Source organism: Zootoca vivipara, chromosome 1 (genome assembly GCF_965207765.1).
Source record: "Zootoca vivipara chromosome 1, rZooViv2.hap1.1, whole genome shotgun sequence".
In the NCBI taxonomy this organism is placed as follows: domain Eukaryota; kingdom Metazoa; phylum Chordata; class Lepidosauria; order Squamata; family Lacertidae; genus Zootoca; species Zootoca vivipara.
The window spans coordinates 94,937,570-94,956,816 of NC_142582.1; the positions used below are offsets into that span (position 1 = coordinate 94,937,570).

General features: G+C 41.6%; 2 protein-coding genes across 3 annotated transcripts in view; one reads left to right on the forward strand and one right to left on the reverse strand.

Moving 5' to 3' along the window:
* Positions 1-8,353: 8,353 nt before the first annotated feature.
* Positions 8,354-19,247, reverse strand: part of CHRM5 (cholinergic receptor muscarinic 5) — a 58,403-nt gene continuing 47,509 nt past the window's right edge. The window contains exon 2 of the mRNA XM_035110735.3: positions 8,354-10,725. Within this exon, the coding sequence (XP_034966626.1) occupies positions 9,067-10,659 (1,593 nt within the window). The 5' untranslated portion in view covers positions 10,660-10,725 and the 3' untranslated portion in view covers positions 8,354-9,066. The remainder of the gene's footprint in view (positions 10,726-19,247) is intronic.
* The window catches only part of AVEN (apoptosis and caspase activation inhibitor), a 99,361-nt gene continuing 96,362 nt past the window's right edge, over positions 16,249-19,247 (forward strand). Inside the window, exon 1 of one of the 2 annotated variants that reach the window (XM_035110782.3) lies at positions 16,249-16,954. In XM_035110782.3, the coding sequence (XP_034966673.3) occupies positions 16,709-16,954 (246 nt within the window). In that variant the 5' untranslated portion in view covers positions 16,249-16,708. The remainder of the gene's footprint in view (positions 16,955-19,247) is intronic. The other variant, XM_088671189.1, reaches the window with a different exon arrangement.

Sequence of the window (19,247 nt, forward strand, 5' to 3'; positions counted from 1 at the left end):
TATGAATAATGGAGGACCCCAGAATTTAATTCCCCTGCTCCTTCCACTCCAGTAGTAAATCTTGAGTGATGACCAAATAGTGTGAGAGAGGTCTAGACATTATTAATATTCTGGGAGATGTGAGTAGAGTTAAATTCACAAATTATAGCGTGTGGATAAGATTAGCAAGTGGTTGTGAGCATTAGTAACAGAGGATTTGTGATTAAAGGAAAATATGGAGAGACAATTAAACATATAAATCCATAAGATATATTTAGTAATCAGGATACCATAAATAAAATATGGATATTACATATGGCGTGCTATGGTCCATGGGGTCACGAAGAGTCGGACACGACTAAACGACTAAACAACAACATTACATATGTTTAAAGTGAAAGGGTATACATTAGGGACTGTGAAAAACCACGAGACCTGCAATTATTTCCTCTACTTTTCCCCACTGTTGCCCGTGAAAATGCATATTTTCTCTTGACTTTAATCTTCAACAGTTCATTCAAATAGTGTTGCTTGAGCTGTTGCTGTCTTCTAAGGGAGGGAGGGAGGAAAAACAAAAGCAATTACTTTAAAGTCACAAAGCTGCATGATCCCATCGAAACAGTTTGTTGTATGAGCTTCCTCAGGTGCATGAAGTGATGAATTAGGCTCTTAATGATAAAAGTTCACAGCAAAGCAAAAGACTTGAGAGGCCACAACAATACATCTTTTTTTTTGGTCCATATGGCAGTTTGGCTGCTACTGTGAGCAAAAATAGGGTTGCTTGTTGTCAGGAAGATTGCAGCACTGGATCCTCCTGTAAGTAATCAATCAATCAATCAATCAATCAATCACCAAATACTTCATAAAGGCAGAAGAAATGGTAGCTGATAATATGCGTGATTTTCAAGAACAGTTCCACTTCATGAGTGTTGAAGTAGATTGGATGTGCTAATGTGCATATCTGAGATATTTTATCCAACAGAGGGCAGTGATGCATATGAGTATTATCCAGAATATTGTATTGCAACACAGTTAAAGATTCATCTCTTGTGCAGGGACAGTTGCAAATGAATCATAATTTCAAAACACCTGCTTGTGAATGCATTTGCTGTAGTTTCATTGTAAAGGTACAAAACAATATTTTACTGTCTTTCCCCTTTTCATCTATTTTCAGCTAAAAAAAAATAAAAAGTGTAATTAACATGTATTTTCATAGCTCTCATCATTACTTATCTCTTCTCTGGCATTTTCATTCCTTGTTTTAAATTCTTTCAGATGAGACTAAATGTATCTCTATTGTCACTTATTTGCTAGCCTATATTTGTAAAATAGCAAAAATAAGATTTTTGTTGTTGTTCTTATTTAATGGCAACATTCTACCATTCTCTCATTTCTGATTACAGGCCCCAGATTATTACTATTACAGACCTCTCTGGTAGTTATACGTTCTCTATAAACTACAATGGCATATATAGTTTGCCCTGTTTACACACATCACACATAATCCAGTCAAAATTATTCACTGATTCGGATACAAAGGTGCTCATGGTTGACTAAGATTTTAGCCAAGTTCCCTTTTCCTCTCCATCTCTTTGCCTACAACACACCTCATGCCATTTTTTTTAAAGGTTTTCCTGTCCTCATGAACTGCTTTTGGGAAGATGCAAGGGATCACGATAGGAAGGGACAGGAAGAGAATTACAGGGACCTCGATTTACGAGCTCCTCGACATCCGACGTTTTCAACTTACGAGCGGAAAAAGTGGCCGCGGCTAGATGCGGTTTCCTTGACTTATGAGTTTTTAGATGTGGTTTCCTTGACTTACGAATTTTTCCGTTTCCAATGCATTCCTATGGGAAACCGCTTTTCCTATTACGAAGTTTTCGACCCACGAGTGTGCATTCAGAACAGATTAAATTCGTAGGTCGAGGTCCCACTGTAGTACTAATCAGGATACAAAGTACTGCTTTTTAAGGAAGAGAGTTACGCATGCCCACTGACCTTCAAAATGACCCAAAACTGGATCATAGCCTGATCTAAGGTGAGTTGCAATGGCAGCAGTACCACAGTGCAAATTGAGAATGAAAAAAACGAGTCTTCCAAATCCATGTTTGGGTTAAAGATCTGAAAAAGTTTGAAGACTACTAGTCTAAACAGTTAAAAGTATATGGTTCAGGTGTCTGAGGACCATACCCTTTCAGAACACAGGCAAGAAGGGCACCTGTTTCAATGCTCCTCAGTGTAAAAATTCAACACACATAGTCAGCACGTTACAGCAAGGATTAACTTTTCTTCCTGACATGCTAGATTTCCATGGATAGGAGTGGCTTGTTAGGAGTTTTTGCATTGTTATACCCTTCCTGCATTCTGAAAGGGTATTCTGCTAAGATGGCCCTACCATGTACTTTTTCTAAATATATGGATTGGTTCTAGTCATGGATGGATCGGCCATCATGGATCACTCCACAAAGGAGTGGAGCGGAATCTGAAAGAGCAACACACTTAACATGCAGAAGGTGAGCCAGAGGTGTTTTCCTAGACCATCTTGGCAAGATTTAGCCATTACTGACTATATCATCAGTATGGGGGGATGCCTCAGGGCTTGACAGTATGTATGGAGAGCTGGAAAGAGTTGATTTACACTGCAGTATTCCGGCTATAGTGGAATAGGATCTGTCGCGGTCACCCTGAGCTGCGCAACACCCCCGGATGTTTTACAGTCTATTGATGATGCATCAACGACAAAATAAATATCTGCTGTCACTCAAAACACTTCAGACCAGGATAATGTGAAAGTAAAAAGATGTTGCTTTATTGTGCATACATAAGCGTAATGGTTTCAGTATATGTCTTAGAATGTTCCAAATTACAGATGTTTCCTATACCGGCCTATTACCTCTAATTAATACTATTACCGGCCTATTACCGCTAAAGACAACTAAATATATATTTGTAAATAAGCTCACAAACTCTCTATCCTGACTGATTATAATCCACCATCTATGCTCCACCTCAATATTTAAAACCAGCTCTCTACTAATAACCAACCAACTCACTCCAACCTACTACCTCAACCAACTGACTACCAACTCCCTCTCTGACTCCAGGGGTGGGGTTTTTATACTCTGTCAGAGCCCTCCCCCTTGGGTTCTAACAGTTCTATTTGGATTAACCCTTAGTAACCTGGCTTAACTTTAGGCTGATCGCCACAGGATCATCTCCTATTCTTCTGCCAAAGACCCTACTTATACCCCACAGATTTCTCCTCCAGTAAATGTTACCACTGTACTGTAGGAAGTGGCTCTCCTGGAGCTCTGGCACAGGAAAGCGCTTCTGAAACTTTCAATATAATCTGTTTAGACATATATATATACCACTTTTTCCTCTCACTTCTGTTACCTAAGGATACTAGCATCATGTAAGTTTAATACAATCATATAATATTAAAGCAACAAAACACAGATGATGATGATGATGCAGCAAGTTTGTTTTTTAAAAAAACAACTTTAAAAACCCATAAGGAGAACAATCCACAAGCCAGCTGGGTCAAAGGCCTGCTGGAACAGACAATCCTTAAACTCTGTATTTGAAATCTGCTATTGGGTGCAGATAAATCTCTCAGGACAAAGAGCTCCAAAGCCTGGGTGCTATAACCAAAAGAGGTATTCCTTTTGTTCTCACCAACTGTACCTGTGATGATGGTGGGAGACAAACCAGGACCTCTCTTGATGATCTGAAGAAACGGGCAGTCTCAGATGGAAGGAAATGTTCTTTAAGGAGTCTGTTGCTAAAGGCTCTTATATTATCCATCTGTGAAACACTAGAACACCAGTTTGACCAAGGCTCAAATTAGTAGAGGGACACATTGCAACTGAAAAGTTATTTGTGTTGAACGTAGAATCTGCTCTTCCTGGAACCTGATGCTGTAGCTGCCTTGGCAGTCTTTTGACCCACCATTTTTCACTTCATTCTTTTGCTCTCTGCCCCTTGGACTTAACCTAGTTATAATGGCTTTGGAAGAAGCATGTGGCCTCATTTCTGCTTGTGTATAAAGCTGATAGATTACTATCTCCAGCTTTCACTCAGCATGCTGCCCTCAAGATGTTAGTTCTTGCCAGTATAGCTCCCAGACATGGAATCAGCCGAGAATTCAGCCCCAAGCATGAACCAGAACCAGTGAAGACAAGGGAACCTTGGAGGCAACCCCTAAGACCATACCCTAGGACAATACCCCATATTCAGAAAACCAGCAGAATTAGGGAACCTAATGTGCCCAAACTGGATGTGTTAATTCACCAGGAAGGGGATCTAGTTTTGAGTAGCTGAACCCTCAGTTATTTTCTGTAAAATGCTCGTACAATAACCTCCATGCATCTGCTCCTAGTTTAGTTACTTTCAGGACAGGTCTTCTTGAGCTCGGTTATAGGTCCTCTACGGCAGTGTTTCCCAACCTTGTGCCTCCAGATGTTTTGAAACTACAATTCCCATCATCCCTAGCTAGCAAGACCAGTGGTCAGGAATTATGGGAATTGTAGTCCGAAAACAGCTGGAGGCACAAGTTTGGGAAACACTGCTCTACGGACACAGCAGACATATTTGCAAATACAAGGCAGATTGGCCTCCTCCTCTCCCATTTTGGAAACAATGTAGAAGTGTCATCATACAGCGCTATGTGGTCCAGCTCCCTTTGGTTTCTCTGCCCTAGGAGAGCTTGCCTGCTTTTGCTGCCCATCTTTAGATTCGCAAGTCAGCAGTGCCCTTAGCATAACCTCCTAGTTGGAGTCTTTTGACCTTTGCTTCAGAGAAGGATGGGACTCCCGATGGGAAATAACCACACTGCTTAATGACCACAGTTAGCTCTTTCCTATAAACATGACCATTGTGGTCTTTAGTGGTCTGGAATACAGTTACCCCACAGTAGTTCCCATGCAAAAGTTGTCAAACTACAACCCCCATCATAGCTGTCCATTGGCCATGCAGGCTGAGGCAGATGTGAAGTGGAGCCCAACATGTTCTTGGGTCATAGGTTCTAGAGCAATAACTTAGAAGTGTCTGCAAAAAAAAAGTATACATTTTAAGAAATAATTTAGAATGGTTTTTGTTTCTGCTCTTCCTGTTCTTTCAAAAATAAGAAGTCAAAGTTGTGGCTCTGTATTGCTGTTGGATAGCTCTCAACTGTCCCCCTTGCCCTTTTTGTTATGAAACCCCAGTATTAAAAAAGCAATAAACACACACCATTTTTAATACAGTTCCAGATATTTACAATGTATCCCAGAGTTTGGCAGTGTAATGTCTGAGTTTTTAGCAGCATAGGTTGAGCACATACTTAACAGTTACACTTAACTGATACTTTGGCATCCATCACTGTGTAGTCTTATACATCTACTCAACAAATGGACCATAAACATTTATAAAACATTCCTGTTCAACAGAAACTGTGACAAAAATAACTTCCCATTTAACTTCAGTAATAGAAGGCAAAGCTTTTCTTTAGCAATAACATTGCAGCTAGCAGAAAACTTTTACAGTCTTATATAGTCATTATTACATAGCTTGTATTATAGAAATGCAGGTTCGTTTGAACCAAACACACATCTCATACGCATATGTATGTTTGTTTGAAGCCAGTATAACCCAAAGTATACACTATACACAGAAAATGCTTTGATGGTGACTGAAGAAAAGAAACAGAGGTCTCTATAGTAACTTGCAGTTTCCTTTAACAATTATATGCAAAAGCACCAAAAACAGTTGGCACAATACAATATACTTAAAATCGATCATATTGATTCCAGAATACACATTTTCACATTATTATACAGTGAGTTTAAATAATATCCAGTACCCCTGCAAAAAATCAATCTTTTGCAAACAACTCACTTAATCATCAAGTTATTCACAACATCGTTTAATTCTATAGCTGTGGAGAAATCCTTTCTTTCCTGCTTTTCTAGCTCTGAATGAAAATATTTTTTTACTTCAGTGGGAACAATGACAAATACACAATAACTCTCATGAAATGTGCTGTATTATCTCTGAACTGTGCAACACGATATTTTACAACTGTACTATTACCATACGAAGCTATGAATGCGGATGATATGATAGAAATGCAGCCTAACACTCAAGCTGTGCACTCGTACATTCTTGAAGACCAAAGCAGAATCATCATCCAAAGCCCTAGTCCAGGTCCATTGACCCTGGGAAGCACATCTGGCAATAATCAGGATGAGGGCCTTTTTCTGCTGTGCTGCCCATCCTAAGGAATGGCTTTCCATAGACCCCATGACTGTATTGTTTTAGATGGCTGTTTTAAAAGGTTTCTGACTAATTGTTCTCTTTCTGCTGGCTTATTTTTGATTTCTTAGTTTCAATGGGTGTTTTGTATTTTGTTGTGGGGGTTTGGCTTTGGTGACAATATTTGTGATTTTAATGGGAATTGTTATATATTTTATGTTTTGTGGTTTTGGATTGCAGCTGCTTTGCGATTCTTTGAAATTTAAAATGCATACATAGACATTGTTATAGTCCATCTTTAAATAGCAGTTCAGCAAACCATGAGTGCATGATTCAGTGCACTGTCCGCCATTGAACTACAATAATACATGTGTCCCATGAAGCTTTGCATCATTACAGGTCTATAGTCAATAATGCAAACCTGGCTGCTCAGTGTTTGCTAGAATGTGTATTAATGCTGCATTGCACCTTAATATTAGTTCCCAACTGAGCCCCATTTTGCACCCCATACGAACCACATTCCTTCTTCACTTCAGCGGAGGGGACATTTCCATACAAAGCACATTTGAAGCGTATTTTCCCTCTCAAGGAATTCTGGGCACTGTAGTTTGATAAGGATTCCTGGGAATTGAAACTCTGTGAGGGGCAAACTACAGTATCCTTTGAAGGGGTAAATGTGCTTTAAAGATAATAGTGTGTATGAAGGCAGAACTGACTACTGCCCCCAAACAGATAGACATGCCCATGCTGGTGGGGAGCTCTCTGGGTGCATATCATATTTCCACCGTAGTTTGTACATCCTGACTTCCCATTGCCGTTGTTTTCTTTCTGTCCCACCAGTTTATTTTGATAGCTGATTTTAATTGCAGTTCTCAGACCAGTTACGCTGTAATTATCCCAGTTACTGCCTTTATTTTGTCAGATCATCATCTCTACTGAAATGCTTGTGTTGCCGTAAGTAGTCTGCGGTATAAAAAGAGGCACTATAATAGCCATTATGTATAAAACATTTCTATCCAGACATAAGGGACACATCCTCAGCAAACTCCAGCTCATGCCTGATAGATTTACCTACTCGTGCTGGGGATTTAGGCATTCAAGTATTGCCACCCAAAAAACACAGGACGGAAAGGTAGGTGATATTACTCCTCTCCCTTTTTCAAATTCCTGTTGTCGCTTTTGACCGGCATGGTATGTGATTCATGGAGAAAGGTGACTCATACTATTCAATGAGTATATGTTTGTAAAGTTATTGATGTAAAATGTGTAGTGTTAAGTGCTAGCTGAAATACATGTTTCACAAGCAGGACCTGTTGCATCTCTCAGCAGTACCAAATCTTTTTTTTAATACGGGCAACCTAATTCATTGATTTAAAATGATTTACTGCCAATAAATACGTTTCAAGATCAGGGTGTAAAATCTTAGACCTAAAATGAGGAACCTATGGATAAATTAAATAAAAGTAAGTGCAGTGGGGTTCCCCCCCCCTAATAAAATGTTTAGGGGTATTTTCCTACTCATATTGAAAGACTGCCCCTCAATGAGGCCAAACTTAAATTCACAAAATGTTTAGGGGTATGTGTCCCCCTGCGTATGCCCAGAAAAAAGCACTGGTAATGTGTAGTACTTAACCTCATTCATAAGCAAGTTTCAGCTCATAACTTAAGATTGCAGCCCTGAACTCCTATACTTGGACGTTCTACAGAAATCAAAAGGATTTGGATGTTGCTTAATGTGCTGCAAAACCACCTACACAGAAGGCAACTCATAGTGCAATCCTAGCCATGACTACTCCAAAGTAAGTCATATTCAACTCAATGGGGCTTACTCCCAGGTAAGTGAGGTAGGATTGCTGATGCGCAGTGTAGGAAATAAAATGCAACCCACACAGAATCATAGATTTGTAGAGTTGGAAGGAACCAAGAGGGTCATCTAGTCCAACCCACTGCAATGCAGGAATCTTTTGCACATTTGGGTGCTAAGTTCTTCAGAATGGTAATAAAGAAGTGTTGTCAGCTTTTTCTTAGAAGCCATACATCGGATTGCATCAACAGTTCAGACTAATATACTGTACAGGATTTTAAAAATAAAACCCCCTTCAGAGCAACTTCAATATGAACAAATAAAATGCAAAAAGACAATTAACTAGTACCCTTGTTTGTAGGCAATGTAAACATCTCTGACAAACCTGGTGCCATCATGGGCTTCTTAATTTGCAAAAGATAAAATAAAATAAAAACCATACAGTTTACACCCTATAAGCCATCTCTCAGCCATAGAATAAGAACAATACAAACAATGTCTTCACAACTAATTCCAAGAGCAAATTTGTCCATTGAGAAAAAAATCTCAGACATTTATCGTTGGCCAGTGGTACTTGCCTTCCTTTTGTTTCCATCCAGTTTAGAAAAAATTCTTTATGGGAAGTGATGCAAGTGTCATTCTATTGGAGACCTATAACTAAACTGGACAAAGCCTTAGAAAAAATGTGCACGAAGGCATAATGTTACTTTCCAGGTAGTGGACCTAATGATTGAAGGGTCTATTCCATACCCAACCATTAAGGTCTGTTGGTGTGCCATTTTATTTGGCAAACATGTGGAAGGAAAGTTTCTATGACAGCAACATAAATAATGCTCTATTCAGTAGTCACAGACAATTATAGAAATGTTCACCATTGTGGCTGCTTTCTTCATAGCCACAGGCATATCTTTATCGCCACACAAATTGTGCTTCTTTTGTCTCCAGACATGCAAAGCAACAACTTTACAATGAAAGACTTGCAGCCAATTTGATTTACAGTGCTTGGCCAAGGTCTGTCCCCCCCCCCCAAAAAAAAACACTTTTAATTAAGGCAGTTTAGTATTACCCTGCCAGTATAATTTTTCTTCCATTTTTTTCTTCTTCCACTGACAGAACAGCAACAACTTAAATGTCTTCCTGAAAGTTTTGTTACAGAGAGCATAGCAGATTGGGTTAACAGTACTATTCACATAGCACAGCCAATAGCCAAGGTGCCACAGCGTTGGAGGGATACAATCTGAGCAGAATGTGGAGACCAAAACCATGATATTGTAGGGTGTCCAAGTGATGATGAAAGCTAGAAGAATGGCACTTAAAGTTTGGGCTGCTTTGCGCTCCTTTATAAGGACCATTCTTTTCCTTTTAGTAATTTGATTGTTTATATTTGGATCCATGTTTTTGATGGAAGTCGTGTCCTTGGATAAAGTGGCAGAACAAGGAGTGATCTTTACCTTTCGACAGCCATTGTTAGTTTCTGGGGCACCATCAGCTTTAACCACCAATCGGAACTTGTAAGCTACACATTTACTACTTTTCTTAACGTGGCCTTTGGTTGGGGTTAGAAAATATTTTGGGGTCTCATAGTCATTTTCTCCAGGATGGTCTTTGATAAAGGCTTCCTTTTTCTCCTCTTGATGTTCATCATCCTTGCTTTTTACTGGAGACTTATAAGCTACTTGAAAGACGGGGTCAGAGGCATGTTTATCTTCCTCTTCTGAGGATGCATAGCTGCTGCAAGTGGTTAGCTGGTCCGCCTTAGACCAGTCATGGCAAGTATTTTGAATCTGACATGCCTTTGCTGTTGCAGAAGTACTTCGGCTGGATGAAGACCAAGAAGCCTGACACCTCTCCCTTTTGGCTAAATTTTGTTGCTTGCAGCCAAAGCAGGACTTTAGCAGCGCTTTCTGTGGCTTTATCATTTCGAACTCAGCCACAGAACTGGATCCTTGAAGTTCAGCCAGGTCCTTGGTCCGTTTCTCAGTCTCTCTATAAATACGGCAGTACAAAATAGTCATCACAGAAACGGGGATATAGAAAGCAGCGATCGCAGTACCAAAGGTGATGATGGGCTCATACAAAAATTGAATCTGGCATTCTCCAGGCGGGACAGTTCGTTCCCCAACGAAATACTGCCAACATAAGATTACTGGTGCCCACAGGATAAATGAAATTAGCCAAGCTAGGCCAATCATGATGGCAGCCCTTTTCGGTGTGCGTTTAGCCCTGTAGGTTAATGGCCGTGTAATAGAAAAATATCGGTCGAAGCTGATAACCAGTAAATTCATTACTGAGGCATTGCTAGCTACATAATCCAGGGCTAGCCACAAGTCACATGCTAGACTTCCAAGAGACCAGTACCCTATTAATATGTAGGATGTATAAAGATTCATAGAAAATATTCCAATGATAAGGTCTGCACACGCAAGACTGAGTAAATAGTAATTGTTCACCGTCTTGAGCTGGCTGTTGACTTTGAAGGATATCATCACAAGAACATTCCCCACTATAGTTATTAAGCTTAAAATGGCCGTCACTGTAGCAATGGTAATTACTTCCCAAAGGCTATGACCTTCTAAATGCTTTTGGTTAGGGGTTGTACCATTGACAATGGTTGAATTGCTGTGCAATTTTTCTTCCATTCTTTTTCTTGGCGTATTAACATCAGTCCCTTTTAAGTTGCTTCTTCATCTGTACTTTGAAGACACCTTTTTAATGACAAATAAAGAGAAAGAAAGCTCGTAAAATAATAATGGACTCCTGCCAGATTTATTAAGCACAAGCAAATTGTAAGACCGTTGCAGTATCAATTATGAATTACAACGACTTCTAAAGGTATTTAAATATTATATATTCAAGCTTAGAGACACAAAATAGGCTTGGTAATATTTCCCAGCCAACTTTTGTTGCTGTAGGAGAGGCTTCCCCAACTTGGTGCACTCCAGATGTTTTGGAATACAACTCCCATCATTCCTGACCATTGGCCATACTGCCTGGGATTTATGGGAGTTGTAGGTGGCGCTGTGGGTTAAACCACTGAGCCTAGAGCTTGCTGATCAGAAGGTTGGCGGTTTGAATCCCTGTGACGGGGTGAGCTCCCGTTGCTCGGTCCCAGCTCCTGCCAACCTAGCAGTTCGAAAGCACGCCAAAATGCAAGTAGATAAATAGGAACCGCTACAGCGGGAAGGTAAACGGTGTTTCCATGTGCTACTCTGGTTGCGAGAAGCGGCTTTGTCATTCTGGCCACATGACCTGGAAGCTATACGCCGGCTCCCTTGGCCAATAATGCGAGATGAGCGCGCAACCCCAGAGTCGGTCACGACTGGACCTAATGGTCAGGGGTCCCTTTACCTTTACCTAGTCCAACAATATCTGGAGGGCACCAGAATTAGGAAAGGCTTCTGACATAAATGAACTATTCAATAAATTGTTGAATTCTTACTTTTAACTATTTAAGATGAACAATTAAATAAATTTTGTATTCTTTTTCTCAAACTATTGTGGTTAAAAAAAATCAACTAGTAGTAGACATAGGGGCCCCAATTTGCAGTAGAACAACAGTGCGGCAGGGGACATTTAACCTATTGATACCAATGGACTCTACGTGTGATGTTTAATGGTACCATAGATTCAGGGAACAAGTTGTATCAACAGTGTTTCACAGATAGGTAAACGCATAAAGGAACCACTATTTTAAAAGTCCACACACACAAAAGTTGTGACACAGGGGTCAATCTCCTTTCCATTCAATATGGGTCCTGAAGAAAATAATTCTCTGCATTTGCTGTTAAAATAAAGCCTCGATATGGTTTTTAATTATACAGTCCAACGACATCTGGAGGGCCACATGTTTGCCACCCCTGCTGCAATGAAAGAAAAATTTGAAGTGGCATAATATGCAGATTTTTTTTAAAAAATTGAAAGCAATGGAAGTATAAAGTCCTGATAAAGAGACAAGTGGAGTATGTGCTGTTCAGTAGCAGTAATATTTTTATTTTATTTTATTTATTAATTTGTATACCACACTACATCTGTAGATCTCATGGTGGTTCACAACATAAAAATACAATAACACAAAATACATAATAAAAACAAGAACAAAAAATCCCACTCCTTGCTTTAACAGCTACTAAAAATAAATTTCCTATTCTATGTCATCTGTCTTTCATACTTAAATACTGGTAGCCAACTGGACTCCTCGCCTTCCTCTCCTGCTCATTGCAATTGGAATTCTTTGCTTGTAACTTTCACAACTCTTTCTCTAAACCACAAATCTGGCCATCCATTGTTGCTATTTATTGTTCTGAGCTGCAGAAGTTCATATTAAAAAATGCAGTAAGGTTCTAAAGTTTCTTCATTTCAGCTACACCAAAAGTGGTCCCCTAAACAAAGCTATCATATGTGATTGACTACAGACTGTTAATGGAAAGGCCAACTCAGGTCATTTTCCACAATTTTAAAAAATCACCCCTTTAGAAAATAAAGTCCTAGCTGACTAAGGACTGCAGGGGAAGAAAAGCAATGAGCTCACTGTAATGGAGGAGTGACTATTAATCATATTTGGCTGTTAAGATCTTAAAGTGTCACCTATCTGCATCAATTCCAAATGATCAAGTTCTCTGAGACTGTATTTTTGCCTTACAAAAGTAATTTCTGCTGATGGGTTTGTTTCCAATACAACCAAGATGCGAAGCAAAATGTTAGACATCGCTATAGTTTTAAAGCTTTTCAACTTGGTTCTCACGTTATGAAAGCAGTGCACAATAACTACATGCAATGCAAAGAAGAAGAAAAAGTACATGCAATGCCTGAATAATAACCACATGTAGTTTGCAATTGATTGTACTACATTTGGGAGAATGCACTCTATGTTCATTTGAGCGGGCTATTTGTGACGAAATAGCCAGTTATTGCACCAGTACTGTTGGATTTACTGAAAGATTTCTAATTATTCTAGGAAGCAGTGAGTTTCTTTCTTTTGGATCAGCTTCCCAGAGGATACTGTATAATGTTTGGATTGTTCTAAGACGGTTTCAACTGTAAAGCTTAAATAGTGCTTAAATTAGTTCTTAATGCACTTTCATATGCATATGCATACTTAATTTTAAGATGGCTCCCCTCTCCAAATTCTGAAGCAGATGAAAGCACCTTTGATACATGAAAAAATAGTGTGCAAGAGATTCAGATGTAGTTTTTAGAGCTGTGTGTGAAATGGTTTTTAGAAATAATGTCTGGTTCATCCTGTAACTGGTGGAAGTTGTAGCACATAGAAGTGGATTTGGGGGAGCGCAACTGGTTTGGGCGCATTTGGTGTGAAGCCTTGGGGGTGCCACAACTATGATGTAAAATGAAAGGTTATATGTGGGGGGGACACTGAATTTTAATGCTGCCCCTGACATTTGAGACCCCTGCCTTATAGCATCTAGAAGGCACCACATTGACTCTCTCTGTCACAGAGCATAGGACTGCATTTAGATTAAGAGGTTAGCATTTCTCGCCCGGGCCAGTTGTGAGACTGCCCAGGGCAAGGACAAAGCCAGTGCACACATGCCCGATTACTATTGAGTCCGGTGGTGCAATCAAATCTGTGATTGTTCCCCAACGTGAAGAACACACACAAGCCATTAGATAAGGCTAAACTGGTGGCGCTGTGGGTTAAACCACAGAGCCTAGGGCTTGCTGATCAGAAGGTCGGCGGTTCGAATCCCTGCGACGGGGTGAGCTCCCGTTGCTCGGTCCCAGCTCCTGCCAACCTAGCAGTTCGAAAGCACACCAAAAAGTGCAAGTAGATAAATAGGGACCGCTACAGCGGGAAGGTAAACAGTGTTTCCATGTGCTGCTCTGGTTCACCAGAAGCGGCTTTGTCATGCTGGCCACATCACCTGGAAGCTGTACGCCAGCTCCCTCGGCCAATAATGCGAGATGAGCGCGCAACCCCAGAGTCGGTCACGACTAGACCTAATGGTCAGGGGTTCCTTTACCTTTACCTTTAAACTGCTTTATTGTGGCAAAATACAGAGTCTGTTTCTGTTTGCCCAGCTCAGACATTCAGAGCTGTTTAGCATGGCTGCCTCTCTCTAGTATAGCAGGCAGTGAAGAGAAGAGAACAAAGGAACAACAGTTCCACTTCAGGAACACAACAGTAGATGAACATCCTGTCTACGTCACTTCTACTCTGTGGAATGGAAACACATACAGTCATATGATAAACAATAATCCTATGACTGCAGACGGGGAATGAATCTCCCAACAACTCCATCAGATACAGAGATCAAGTGGGCACTGCATTCCTTTGCTCTGGAACCAAGCCATTAGCATTAGCTTAGGGTTTTGTGGGAATCAGTGTACTCATGAATTCCCCTTCCCCCTTCCCATTGACTATTGTTTCTGATCCTCCTCCTTGCTGTTTTGTTGCTGCCATCCCATAGTGGGGAGTGGACTAGGAATGAGCTGTCAGGCATGTACCGTAGTTAGGCAGGCAAGTGATGACTGTCGGTGAGGTAGGTGGCTGCTGCAAAAACTGGATGCGACAAGGTAGTGAGCAGCTGCCTCCTTAGTTTAAAAATATGCTGCTGCTGATGACAATGTAATGTGCGCACGCTCAGAGGATGACCTCCAAATCATCCTAAATACCTTCGCAGAAGCTTATGAAAAGCTTGGCCTGTTGCTCAACATCCAAAAAACCAAAGTGCTGCACCAACAAGTACAAAATAATCCTTCTGCAGCGCCACAAATCCAACTCAATTATGTAACGTTGGAAAATGTTGATCACTTCTCCTACCTAGGCAGTTATCTTTCCACAAGAGCCAACATTGATGCCGAAATCCAGCATCACCGGAGCTCTGCAAGTGCGGCTTTCTCCCAATTGAAGTGCAGAGTGTTTCAGGACCGGGACATTCGCAGGGAAACCAAAGTGCTTGTTTACAAAGCTATTGTACTACCCACCTTACTATATGCTTGTAAAACATGGACCACTTATAAATGCCATCTCCAACTCCTTGAAAGGTTCCATCAATTATGTCTCCAAAATTTTTTACACATCACTTGGGAAGACAGGTGAACTAATATCAGTGTACTGGAAGAAGCAAAGATCACCAGTGTTGAAGCAATGATTCTTCAACATCAACTTCGTTGGACTGGTCATGTTGTGCGAATGCCTGATGATCGTTTTTCAAAGCAACTACTCTATTCTGAACTTTAAAATTGAAAGCGTAATGCTGGTGGTCAACAAAAGAGGTTTAAAGACTGTCTCAAGGCAAATCTAAAAAAAAAGTAGTATAAACACTGATAATTGGGAAACACTGGCCTTTACCAAAGGTGTCATGGGCTTTGAAGAAACTCGATCTCAGGACGCAAGGGAGAAATGTGCTAAGAGGAAGGCACGCTTGGCAAATCCACACCGTGATCAACTCCTGCCCGGAAACCAATGTCCCCACTGTGGAAGAACTTGTGGGTCCAGAATTGGCCTCCACAGTCACTTCCGGACCCATTGTTAAAACCGTGTTTATGGAAGACAATCTTACTCAGCTACGAGTGATCGCCAAAGAAGAAGCAGCAGCTGCTGTCATATCACACATAATATTGCTCCTCTTGATTGCCTTTCTGAGCATGTGCACAAGATTTAACCAAGATGGTGGTAGTTTCTCAGGTCAGGTTTCTTTGTTAGTCTGTGAGGCTTGCTCAGGAACTTTGCTGAGTTTGGGCCTGGCTGCCGTTTCGTCCTAGGGGAGAACTTCTCTGAGGTGCATAAGTCCTGTGTAACTTCAAGGTGCTTTGGAGAGAAGCAGAAAAGGAGGCACAGCCACTAACAAATTTTCTTGTGATCATTCCGAAGACCATCCAGTGGGTTCTCACTCCCAACACAGATTTGGAGCAGCTGCAAGCAATAAGCATTTCTGCTTTGATTTTAGTGGCATGTTGGACAGATCTGTCTGATCACATCACCATGGTCACAGCTACTGATTAACATGCACAGTGGCATGCTCATACATAATTCACCATGGCAACTTTAAATATGTAGTGACCACAAAAGTTACTGCCATTTTTTTGGGGGGGGGGGGCAAGCACCTAAAAAATGTTATGAATCAGCTCCGGAGGCTAGCATTCTGGAATCTGCATGACATACTAGTATTTAGGAAGCCGTTTATAGCTTAATGTGGATATATTGCTACTTTCATTAAATTTAATTGTGGATTATGTTATTTGATTTGTGAGGCATTTCTTTAGGGATTATTTCATGGGAACTTTATTTGTGATAGAGCTGCAAGCCTGATATTACTATTGTTTACCAAGGCAAGTCACATTCCAATGGGATTTACTCCCAAGTATGCAGTTTTAGGATCGAGGAGCTCTGAGCTGGTGATATCCCCCCCGTTAAAAACAAATCTTATAATTAATCTTGGTAGTCTAGAAAAACCACAGCAAATAAACGATGCGGCCGCAAAGAACCTCGCGGAGGGTTTGTTGCGCTAAGTTGCATCAAATGCGCCGCGTTTGCGACCGTTTCCCGTTCACTGCGGCCGGGGAGGCGCGCTTCGCGAGGCTTCGCCGGGACTTCCGAGAGGAGTCAGGATCTCTAGGCCCAAGCCTGGCGCGGCCCCCAGTTTCTCCTCTCCCGAGAGAGGCAGCCAGCTTCCCGGAGGAGGCGGGGAGACGGGCCTGGAGAAAGGGGCCGGACCCGAAGTAGCTGCCATGCAGCAGCACGAACGTGGCGGCGGCGCCGGCAGGCCCCAACGGGGAGGCGGCGGCCGGCAACCCCATCGCCGTCGGCCGGGTGGTAGAGAGAGGCCGCCGGAAGGCGGCGGAGGCAACAGCGAGGCCAGTCCCGGCCGAGGAGGCCGGAGCCGGGGAAGAGGCGGGGGGAGAGGAAGAGGCAGGCAGGACACTCGCGGCAAAGGGCCCGCCGCGCCTGCCTCCGCCCCTCACGGTTATGAATCGGTAAGGAAAAAGAGACACACACGAGGCCGAGGCGGAGCTAAAGTAAATCCTCCCCCCCGGCTTGTCTGTGGCAAAGCTTTCTTATCTGAGGTTCCGCCGAGGCTGTTACTCTCCCTTAGCAACCAGATTCTACCCAATATGTTAGGGGTTACTACATACATACATTTTGCGCGCGCGTGTGTGTGTGGTGGGGGAGGGGGATGGATATACACACACAGACACACACAGAATGCTTTTTCTGGGGGTACGGATCGGTACGCGTACCCCTGAACATTTTGTGAATCTTTGTACTTTTACCCATTTACTGTATTTATTTTTCCTGATTTGAACTATAAAATGGTGGTTTTCTTGAGTCAAAAGGAGAGTACCCCTAAACATTTTTACAGCATACTGTATATAGATACATATAGTGTGTGTGTGTGTGTGTGTGTGTGTGTGTGTGTGTGTGTGTGTGTGTCACTGCGCTTATTATGGGGCTGTCTGCTTCTGGAGAGGTGTATGTTCCCTGTCAGTTTGTTGCACCCACAAAAGCAACAACAAAAAGTTTTAAACAAACAGTTGGTCTTACATACAAGAAATGCAAGGGATGGAAGTGGGTCTCTGCAGATGCATTTTTGTTGAGGTGTGGCGAAGGTCACTTGTTCTCACGCCCTTCACCACCTCCACACCCCAATGTATTACACCGGGTATATTATTCAAGTAAGAGACTTGTGCTGGAAGTTTGTCCTACAGTGTAACTCAGTGTGGTGTTAATCAGAATTAAGCCCCATTGAATTAAAAAAGACTTATTCACAGGTGTGTTTACAGGATGGCAGCCTTAGGTTGGGAGTAATTAGGTTCACCGCCCTTTGTGAACAGAAATTCTGATATCCCAGTTTAAATGTGACTCTGGGTATGGAGTGAAAAATTACCTGTATGGGGCTATATATTGGCCAGAATAGGGTTTAAATTAGGTTGTTGGCTCCTAGCGTGCAGCGATTGCAGGTACAAAACTAGCCTGTGATTTCCTGGTCACTCAGGAACTGATGACCCAATTTAAATGTGTTGCCCGCAGCATGACATCTGGTGTCATGTTTAAACCAGACCTGGCCGAGGAGACAGGGAAGTTTCCCTCAAAAAGATGTAAAACCTGAGAGTTTTTCTTTCGTTAAGGGAATGAATCTTTGCTTGTTCGGGGACTTCAGCTATCCTGTGGAATCTCTTCTCTGGGTCATCAGCATGCCTAAGGTGATGGCAGCTGTACAGTCAATGTTGCCTCAGAGATGGCATAGGACAAAGTGACAGACAGTTACCGGTACTATTCAGAGGGAAAGCTTGGAGTGAGCTCTGGGTTTGCATGACAGCTGGAAGAGGAACAGATTTGTGCAGTCTTGTGCAGTCTAAGCACTGTGACAGCATTGTGATCATGCAGTTACATTGACAGGACACAAATTTGACAGCATGTGCACAGGTGATGTGCTACAAGTGTATCTGCCCGCCACATGTGACACCTTAGTAAATATGAAGGTGCTTTAGTAACACACACATAGTAATTACAAAAATAAATCATTAGCTAGATCCCCCCCCCTGAATGTAGCGGTCTGGTTCTGGCAGTTGGCCAGTAGAGTAAAATTTTGGTTGAGTCAGTAAAATCCTGGCTAGGTGGCAGACTTCCATATTTGTAAGTTATGTTTGTGACTAATTTGTTGGTTAAGCTTCCAGGTAAATTATACTTGCCATGATTGTGATTATGCAACTTAGAATGTTGATAATATTTCAGCCCAACATGGATCAATATTGCTCAACTTTACAGGATTTCTAGGGTATTCTTGATGTTAACCATTGAGAAAATAAGAATTTGTCTTGCTAGAATCACACTCAGCTCTGTCTAATGCAGGATTGCATTAGCAGTGTTTTTTTAGTGTTTTTTAAAAAAACAACTTTTTAGAATCCCCTTAAAAGAGTACGGTAAATCTAGAAGGGGGAGGTAACATGGATGCTCATTTTGACAGTGGCACACAATACCGTTGTGTACATACTGCAGAAAACCTTGTGTGCATAAAGAAGACCAACACCATAACAAAGACCTATCTGGAAGCACCACTATACATACTGACAACTACATGAATTCAATGGGATTTATTTCACAGTAGGCCTGTATACAGTTGTGTATAAAGATGGTTAATATTTTACAATTGCAATCCTATGCAGGTTGATTCTTTGGGGCTTAAAGGTAAAGGGACCCCTGACCATTAGGTCCAGTCGTGACCGACTCTGGGGTTGCAGCGCTCATCTCACGTTATTGGCAGAGGGA